This window comes from Silene latifolia, chromosome 3 (genome assembly GCF_048544455.1).
Source record: "Silene latifolia isolate original U9 population chromosome 3, ASM4854445v1, whole genome shotgun sequence".
NCBI classification, from domain to species: domain Eukaryota; kingdom Viridiplantae; phylum Streptophyta; class Magnoliopsida; order Caryophyllales; family Caryophyllaceae; genus Silene; species Silene latifolia.
The window spans coordinates 129,208,173-129,218,750 of NC_133528.1; the positions used below are offsets into that span (position 1 = coordinate 129,208,173).

A 10,578-nucleotide genomic window follows, 5' to 3' on the forward strand; every position below is an offset into this window, starting at 1 on the left:
TGATTTTTTGCACAAATGAATTTCCGGAGAGTCGTGTATTGTCTGCACTCCAAAATAGTCGAAATTATGGTTTTTCAATCACTCGGCACTCGAAATTGTTGACAATCTGATGGACAATTATGTACAAATTACTGAATTTAACTGCAACAATCTCATCATTGTTACTGCGAATTAACGAAACACAAATCGGTGCAAACTCTAATGGCTATTGCTTGCTGCTTCATAATCAGCCCTTATTCTATGAGCCAAACCTTCATCTATCTTTTTAGCTCCACCAAATTGTTAGTCTGTCTTCGAAACATTACCTGAATCCCTTAACAAAGGCGACCCTTCATCAGTGTCTTTCTCAATAACTTCTTTCGCCATTCGCTCCAATTTCGTTGGTCCATAAGCCGAGCTACAATACACGTAGTACAGTAAATTGAGGACATTTAAAGAAGCCAGAAGGTAATAGTAATAATCGTAGTGACCCTTGTTCACATTGTTCGCCATCCACCCTTCGTTCCCTTCGCTCTTGGTTAAACTATCTACCGAGTTCAATATGAAGCTCGCTATCAAACTCCCAAACGTACCCCCTAACCCGAAAATTGAACCGGCAATACTCAACATATTCAAGGGGAGCTCAGTGTAGAAGAATTCTGTTTGTCCAATAACGAAGAAAGCCTCAGCAATGCCACCGAAAATTGAGTGTGGTAGAATCCACAACGCGGACATGTGGATCACGGCTAAAGGGTCGTCTTCAAATCCCTCGTCAATGGCCTTTTGCCTACGGATACTCTCCACAATTCCCGATGACAAGATTGACAGGAAAGAGAAAAAGAGGCCCAAGCCGATCCGAAGTTTGACGCTAAGGGTAACGGGTTTGCCTCGGATTTTTGATGCCAACGGGATGAGTACTCGGTCATAAAGCGGGATCCAAATTCCTATGACAAAGATTATGAAAGTCCCGAATGAAGCAGCGGGGATTTCGAATTTTGACCCAACGTGTCGATCCATGGTTCGTGTTAGAAGCAACCCGAACGGACTGCCACTTGTGTTTACGGATATCATGATTCCTGCAGACCAAATTGGAATCACTCTTATAAATGCTTTTAGCCCTTCGACATCTTCTACCCGGCAAAGTCTCCAAGGATTTCTTGCTAACCCGTCAGGGCGGATGTCTTTTTCAGTGTCTTGCACTATGCAAGACTTGTTCAGAAACCTACATTTTGACACCATCATAGAAAAGTTAGTGTCTTAGAAGACGGTCTCATTTTAAACGAGACAAAACCCGTGTACCCATTAATAGAACCCGCATTTATAAGTCTGTTTCTTTTTCGTAGGGTGAAAAATCATACCTTAATTCGTCGCTTGGGACAGTAATAGTAGAATCCCTTTCATGATAATACTGTGAGCTTAAATCAGGATCAGATAGGTTCATTTTTCTGTTCAGAAAAGCGGCGACAATGACTTGGACCAAGCCGGTTAGCAAATTCGTGTTACCCTTGACCTTAACATAAAACGGAGAAGCGAGCAGGAAAAAAAGTGTGGCCAAAAACATGAGGACGACAGGAACTCCAAACCCGATCATCCAACCTAAGTGCTCTTGAATGTATACAATCACGGTCAAGGCAATAATAATTGAGACACTAGAACACATGTAGTACCAGTTAAGGAATATCTCCATACTGTTGTTATTATTAGCATTTTTCCTTGTGTTCAACTGATCAGCACCAAATACCTGAGAGCAAGGCCGGGTTCCACCAGCCCCAATTGACAGTAGAATGAAACCAAAGACTAGGAAGGCGTACTGTCCGGTGGTAGGGGACTGACAGTTGGTCGTTAGCGTGTCGCATGGTGGAGGCTTTGCATTTGGAAAAAATGTTGTCATCCAGATAACAAGCATCCCCTGTTTCAATCAAGTTTAGTTAGGTTAATCTCATGAAGATGTCTCCTTAAGCTAAGGCCATCATGTTTAGGCCTGGTTCTTTTGGACTTAATTTCAGTTCAGCTCTATTCAGTTCAGTTCAGTAACATAGTTAAAAAATGAGCTAACGGAATCATGGATTGAATTCAAGTCACTTGAATTCGACCCATTTTAGAACATTTTATGGACTTACAATAAACACAAGAAACTATATTAAAAACACAAGAATGTTCACAGGTTAATAACTGGTTCAGGTCAAGCCTTGATCATGCTTGGTCATCGTCGGGTGGGGTCGTTATCTTTAGTAAGTCTGAGTCGTGTTAATTTCGGGTATATGGGGTAGGGTTGGTCAATGGTGCGGGTCGGGGGCTGGGCTGGGCTTGAGAGACCTGGAACCGGCCCGAGCTTGAGGGCAGGTCGGGCTGGGCTGAGGCGGGCCGGGTAAAAAGGTGACCCGTGAAACGGGTTTAGGGCGGGCCCGGGTTAGGATTGGTCGGGCTTGACATTTGGGGACCCGGAACCGGCCCGGAAATAGGGCGGGACGGGTCGAGACGGGTTGGGCCAAAAGTGACCTGGTGGACGGGTCAGGTCGGGCTGACCCGCACTTTTGACCACCCCTAAATTATGGGAGTGGGGATCCTCTATCCTATTTGGTGTCCAATGTGTGTGTCACTCCAATCACCTTCTAACACATCAACAAATTAATATAATTATTGTAATATTTTATTTTGCAACAAGTAATGTGTCAAAAGGTGATTCGAGTGGCACACACAATGGGACACAAAAGTGGGATAGAAGATTATTAAACTAATTTGTTATCGGTTATCAATCATGTCGAGTCATTATCAAACCACGGGACACGGGACATCTCTGACAGTTATGCTTCGAGTCATGTTGGGACAAACAAACTTGTTTTGGATTATCATTTTAACCTCAAAATGGGGTCGAATTGGTTTCGATTCACCAAATTTTAGTGATTTATCAAGTCGTCTTTCGAGCGGTTTAGTCGGTTCCTTGGGTGCCACCTCTAGATTTTTATCCCTTCAATTTGGTTTGCTATAAAATTGTTCAAAACATATCAATTTCGTGTAAGATAGTATAACATGTACATATCAAAGCACAAGTCTTATTATTAAAGCATTAAATAATTTAATTAATTATATATACGTGAAACTGTCTCTAAGATAATAAAATCAATATAATAAAATCAATAATTGTGAAAGCTTTCATTTGAACACGTCTGTACTATAAATTGATCACAAGTGTTTTATATTATGGACCAAATGTATCTACTCCTATTAAGACGTAATAGAGTGACTTAGAGTCTTTATCTAATTTTTATTATTTTTATTTTTTGGTGTTTATCTAATTTTTATTTTTGATGATGTGATACAGACTAATGTCATGAAACTCAATATCCAATTAGATTAGAATATTAAAATATTGATTTAATTAGAATAATTAGTTTAAGTTTTTAGTTGAGATCGTCCTAAATTAACCTTTAGACTCTGGCTGATCGGTCCGTTTTTCTTAAGACCATTGCTTTTGGTCTGAAATAAGACGCGTAACATGTCATTATTTTACAATAAAATGTTGTTATTTTCTGATAACATGTTACCATTATTGTTCACAACATTTTCAGGGTAAAAAATGACACCTCTAGTTATAACATTTTGTGAATTAATTGGTTACATTTGCTTAAAAAATGGCAACATTTTATCCGTCTGACAAATAAGACCAAAAGTATCCGTCTGAAACAAGAATTTGTGCTGGACGATATATATTAACTCAAATTGCGAAACCCGTTTATGTTCATTTCATGAGGAATCATAGATGATGAAGATCCATATATCCTGAAATATGGTATGCATCATTGTATACATCACATATTCAAGATGTCCCAGTTTTATCATTGGATTTGTACCCAAAATTAACTAAAAGACACAAACAAAGAGAAAACAAATGATGAATAATGCAAAAAAGAAGGAATTACCAGGAGACTGAAAACAGAGCCAATAGAAATAGCAAGGAAGCGTCCCAAAAAAGAATCAGCCAAAATAGCTCCAACAAAAGGGGTGAAATTATTGGCAGAGTTGTACAAATATAGCAAATTCTGTGCTTTCGTCACACTTAATTTGTACTCGTCTGTCAAATACACTATCATGTTTGGTGTCAGCCCAAAACTTGCCACTCTCTCAAATGCTTCATTTGCTGCATCATTTAATCATCATAAATTCCTAGTTAAAACAATTTCAGATCTAAAACGAAACTTGTCTCATCTATCTATACAGGGTAATACTTACTCGTTTTAGTTGTTAAAAGAATTACTTTTGTGAAAACTTACATTCTTTTTTTTTTTTTTTTTTTTTTATGACGAGGGGTTTAATCCCCCGGGCACACGCAATACCCTGCAAACCACGTGTGCCAGGTAAGACATCCCTTAGGATGACAGGTAACTGCATCACTCCCGTGTAAGGAGTTGAACCCGAGACCTCTCAATTCATTGCCAATTTGCAACGCTTTGAGGCACCCCGCGCTCCACTACACTCAGCCACTTTGGTTAAAACTTACATTCTTGAACAAAGAAAATTGTATTGGTTATTTTATGATATTTTATCATATTCTAGAGATAATACCGAGAGTTGTAATAAGATTATAATTAGACCTAACAAAACTAACTCGATCCCAATGACTCGTCCCGAATAACTGGATATGTACCCGACTTGCACCCGAACAAAAGACTGAATTTAATCCACAACTCGCATTGGCTCGACCCTATTCGATTCGACCCCGAGTTTTCATTGTCACATATTGACAAGTAACCTAAATAATAACTTGATAATAACGCACCCGAAATAACCCGACCTGGCTCAAATGCATGCGAACTCAAAACAAACCGACTTAAACTGACGCGGTCCACACTAGATATGATTGACTCGTTTGCTAGGTCTAGTTGTAACCCCATTTAAAATAAAAATTCCTTAAATCTATTTCCTCTTAATAACATGATCAAATTTTAGTTGAAAAAAAAAAAACAAGATGCATTAGCTAGGTTGGTAATAATGAAATACTACTTTCCCTCAAAAAAAAAAAAAATAATGAAATACTACCAATTACCACTTTCGTCCCAGTTATTTATTATATATTCGTGTTAGCACAAAAATCAAGGAAAATGATGAAAAGAAGAAAAAAATAATGATAAAGCAGCTAGTCTTGTTATAGACGGATATATCTGTCTATAGCTAAAGACGGGTCAAATAGCTTGAAAGTTGCGCCGTCTATAATGAGATTTTGTGTAAGTAAAAGGTTCTCTCACATGTCCACTTACCCAATTCTAATGTCCAATTGCCCACTTGTGTAAATTTATCAAAAATAAAAACAAATAACAATTGAATAGATAACAATTGACCGGGACGGAAGGAGTACCTAAGATGAATGGCATAGTGATGAAGCCACCCTTTCCACTCTTGGAGGTCCCATGTTCTTCATCTTGTATATTTTGGTTCAACATTGTTTCATCTTCACTCACCTCCATCAATTTATCCTCCATATTGGAAAAGAGAGGAAAAAAAGGAGAAACTTGAAATGAGAAGAAGGGAGCTTTGTATTTTTGTGGTGAAGAGCAAATAACATCAATTTATCGTCAACCCCTAAATTTCCAAAAACTAATTTTTTAGTAGTAATGCCTTACATGCTGATTTTTTTATAATTATTTTTTGTACGTGTATTTTTCTAGTGGAGTGAACATGTTCTGTTCTATAGGATCGTATATCCGTAGCTCCTTTCATAAAAAAAAAAAAAAGAAAAAAAAAAAAAAAGATGGGCACATGACCTATGTTCGAAGTTATATGGGACATGGAGGGAGAGTGTTTAAAAAGAAACATAACATGAATCTTAGTAACTAGAAATTTAAAACTTTTTACCCAAAGTTGACTTTCTCTCTTCCTCTCGTCTCTCTAAAAATCCTAATCTCCATCAATTAAATTTGGAGTTTTTATTAACTATTGACCGATGATAAGCTCCCCAAATAGATTTATTTATCAATTTTTAGTATGAAACTTTATGAATTAATCAATAAAAGTCTTCCTTTTGGTGATATCTGTTTGTCATTTTCTGATAACCTAAAGTATAAAATACAAGTAGTCATATTTCAAGTAAATGTGTTTGGTGTGGTGGTTGCTCACCTCATCCCTTAACCATGAGGTCAGGGGTTCGATCCCTGCCCATGGGAATGGAGCAAACTCTTTGGCCAGCCGTTTACCTCTTCGTAAGAGCACGCGTGGCAAAATATTTCAAGTAAAAAAGTGCAAAAATTGGTAAAAAAAAAATTAAAACTTTTTATTTATCATTTTCTGATAACCTAAAGTATAAAATACAAGTAGTCATATAACAAGTAAATTATTGACCTTTTTTAACATATAAAAAAGTGCAAAAATAAATATGTTCCATTTTCATAAATTTGTCAAAACTTAATAAAAATACGTCATTTTACTCTATTATACATAAATTATAAATTATAAGAGTACAAACTAAGTTTGGTAGTGAATTTATGCGGCCAAATGACCAAATTGGTAAAAAAAAGTAGGGGCTAAGTGACAAATTGGTAAAAAAAACTTAGCAAATAAAAGTGATATATTGGTAAAAAAAAAAAAAGTTGATGGCAAGCGACAAATTGGTAAAAAAACATTTTCGAGGAGATCTTGAGATGTCAAACCGTCTTGCGCCATATGTACTGAGACGGAAAATTGGTAAAATAAACATTTCGGAGGACAATTTGACGAAAAATAAAACATTATTTAGACTAACTTATTACCGGATTGTCCTTACCATAAAACCGTCTTATAAAAACTTTCTGAATGGGACCATCTAGTATTTCTTATTCTAATTCCTCCGTAAATTCCATTTCGCTAAATACTTAGGTTGATTTATGACCTCATTTTGACATTTTTTTTTAAATTCTCTTTCGAATCATATCAACTTTAGAGTTAACTTTCGGGTCATGTTCGCCTTTCCAAAGTCTAATAGTTTGTTTGGCTAGACAAAGAGGAAGGACATGGCGGATTGGCAAGGAGGAATGGAAAAAAAAATTAATTTGCGTGTAAAATGCTGGATTTCTCCTCCAAATACCTTCAGTTTAAACAAGGCCCAAAACTTTAAAACTTGTTAAGTTTTTTTTTTTTGGTACGTTTAAAACTTGTTATATAATGTCATAAAATCGTCTAATCTTTATTTAACAAAATCGGGCAAAATCGTTGAATCACGGGTTTATTACGTTTTATGGAGTATATATCTCTGTAATAGTAAGTCGCCTGCGATTTAATAACTATAGAGTAATAAATCTAACATTTAGTGACTTCGTACCAAGTTTGGAAAAGAAACAACGAACATATGTTCATTATACTCATGGTAAACATTTTCAGTTCAACCCCATTTACGCAATTATCTTGTCTTCCAACTAAAAAAAAACTTAACTTCACCATAATTGTAGTTTTCAAGGGTTAAAAAAATTTATCATTTCATATTTTTCAACATAAGAAAATTCAACATAAAGAAAAAAGAAAAAAATAATGATTATATTTTATCATGTTGTTTGCCAAATAAACGCAAATATTTTGACAAACAATGATAAAAGTTGCTTTTACATAAAAATATTTGATAGAAAATGTTTACTTATTTGGAAAACAAAATTCACGTTAAATAAAAAATATTTGTAATATTACCGTTTTTTATTTTCGGTTAAATTATCCTCGGAAATATTTTTTTACCAATTTGTCACTTATCAATCACTTTTTTTACCAATTTGTCACTTTGCTTAGTTTTTTTGCCAATTTATCACTTATCCCCTACTTTTTTTTTTATCAATTTAGTCATTTGGCCGAATTTATGCTTATGTATATAATAAAGTTATAAACGAACAAATAGCATAATCACTGTAATGGTTGACTACATGTTGTATTTAAACATTAGATGATTGTTAGACAAGGCTCATTTTAGGCTTTGTTTAGTAAAATCGAATCAAATTTGAAAAGGTAACTGGAAAGTGAAAAGGTAATTGATAAGATGACTGAAAATTAGGAGTTGATAAGCTAAATGATTATATAAAAAAATATTTGGTGTAACACCCCTAATTTCCATAATATAATTCTTTAATTTTATTTTTCCCATATTTTATATTTTATTTTTCGGGAAAATATTTGTCTCTTGTCTTTTGGGCTCGTTGGGCTCAAAAACGGTGAAGACCCGCTCCTTCCTTGGGTCTCACTGTTTCTTGGTGTAGATGGGTAAGTTTTGGGCCTAAGCTTGAAATAAACCCATGAGCTTCTCTATAGATATGAGGGGAAACTAAACCCTTACTTTTCTTTTCTCATAATTCTCAAAACCCTAAACATAATCTCTTCCTTCTTCTCTCTCTCTTGGTGCCGCACGCCCTACCCCTCTTTTAGGGTTTTTGTGTGCCTCATTCCTCCCTTGTGCCGCGCGTTTCTCGCCTAGGGGTTTCGTGCCATCCTCCCTTTCTTCTTCGTTCTTCATGCTTAGATCGATCCTACTTCTTGGATCTATCTATCTTCTTCGTAAGTTTTATGTTTTCGCATAGTTTTATAGTTTTTATATATATAGTTAGTATATTTATTAGATTCGTTATCTTTGGCACGTGGATGATTCAATAAAGGCGTGGAGACCGCACCTGGAGAAGACGTTTATATCGTTGAAGACGATCTCTAGGGTTTATTTGCTTAATAAGGTAATTAGGTGCATGTTTTCTTTTAATTGTGTTTATGCCAATTGATGTAATTAATATGATTTAATGATTGTCTTGTATGATTGGTACGTGTTGGATTGTTTATGATCATGTTAAATTATATTTTCGCATGTTTGTATATGTTTTAATGTATTAATTATATATCGTATGTTGTTTACGTGTTTATTATGGGTGTCATGAGCGTAATTAGGGTTTACGAGTGAACCCTAATGGTGGCATGATAGGCGGCCAAGAGTTCTCTCCGAAGTTATAGCTAAAGCTAGTATAACCTTGATGATGATTCAAGTGTTATAGCTAAAGTTAATACAACTTTGGGTAGTTACTCTAGTTATGGCTGAAACAGGTATAACCTTGGAAATATGATTCAAGGTTATAGCCGAAGCTACTATAACATTGAAGTACGAGTCAAGGTTATAGCTGGAACTAACATACCCTGAGATTTATGGCTCAAGGTTATGGTTGGAACTAGTATAACTTTGAGGTTCGTATCAAGGTTATAGTTGAGGTAAGTATAACTTCAAGTCGTATATGTTGAAGATATAGTCGAGGTTACTATAACCTCGTATCCAAAGTTTGTGTTATGGTTAGGGTTACTATAACATTGAATGGTTAAAGTTAAAGTTATAGCTGAAGTTACTATAACATTGGTTGCTTATACTTGTTTTATATGTTGTATTGTGTTCAACGTGTTATGTCCTCGTGTTTGCATATATCTTTGGTTACTCTTGTTCACATGATAAGTAGGATGGTCAGCTATACTATCTTATGAGTTGAGTCGTGAGGTCGTTCACGCACGTTAGTACAGTCAGTTATACTGTGCATTTATTTGTTGGTTGGTTTGAATAGATGACGGTAGTATCAGTTGTATACTATCGGAACGAACAACGCTACCCTTTGGGGACTGGTGAATGGTCTATGATCGGGGGGGTAACAGAGGCAGTGCGTTATACGCTCTGTTCCCCGAGTGTCGTTCGGTTTACCGAGAGTGTGGCCAGGTCTTAGACATATAGGCAGTGGTTATACGCTATACATAGTACCTTGGAGGCAGTGTGTTATACGCTTCACACCGATGGAGGCAGTGCGTTATACGCTCCATCAGCTAGAGGCAGTGCGTTATACGCTCTAGCAGTTAGAGGCAGTGCGGTATACGCTCTAACGGCGTTCGCTCTATTCGGCTATGCTTTGATGATAGCTTTGTGCCTTATGTTGCTGTGGATTGTGTGTCGCCATGTTTGCTATGCTTTAATGCTAGCTTTGTGCCTTTCGTTGATGTGGGTCGTTTGTCGATACTAGTCTTGTAAGTGTTCATGGTCTAGTGGTTACATATAGTCTAGGTTTGCATGATTGCATTCGCCTAAGGTTGATAAGTCATGGTAAGACGTGTTGGGGTTTCATGAGTATAGGTGATCTCACATGTTTACTGGTTTTACATTTCATTTGTTAATGATTGTTGATTATATTCAATTATTGTAAACATGACTGGGAGAGCATCTAGTTACTCCTGACTGATTGTCGACCCCCTTTATAGGTTGTTCAGTTGGTTGCTGTTTGGTTGATGCTTACTTGGGGATTGTGCGAAGCGAGCTTAATAATAAAATAGGAGTTTGTTTTTAAGTTTTAAGAACCTTTTGAATAATGTAATGTATTAGTTGTTTTGGATTTAGTAGCGAACCGGATTGGTTAGGTGTTTCCGCCACCTTGACCCTTTTATCAGTATCGTACTCTGATATTTACTTTATATTAGGTTTTTGCTTTGTTTTATAATCCGGGTTGTTACATTTGGCAAACTAGCTAAAAAAGTGGCTGATTTTAATAAAATGATATAAAAGGATATGATAATTATTTAATAAGAATTATAGATTGAAGGGGGTAGAAAGGGAAAATAATTAAAGTAGATCAGGTAGCATTTCAT

At 36.0% G+C, this 10,578-nt stretch overlaps 1 protein-coding gene across 1 annotated transcript; it reads right to left on the reverse strand.

Moving 5' to 3' along the window:
* Nucleotides 1–119: 119 nt before the first annotated feature.
* LOC141648021 (protein NRT1/ PTR FAMILY 1.2-like) lies at nt 120–5,676 on the reverse strand. Its single transcript, XM_074456436.1, has 4 exons — nt 5,333–5,676; nt 3,900–4,117; nt 1,338–1,888; nt 120–1,201 (listed from the first exon to the last, which is right to left on the reverse strand). Exons 1-4 carry the CDS (start codon nt 5,454–5,456, stop codon nt 283–285), a joined length of 1,812 nt encoding a protein of 603 aa, XP_074312537.1. The 5' UTR covers nt 5,457–5,676; the 3' UTR covers nt 120–282.
* Between the last annotated feature and the right edge of the window lie 4,902 nt (nt 5,677–10,578).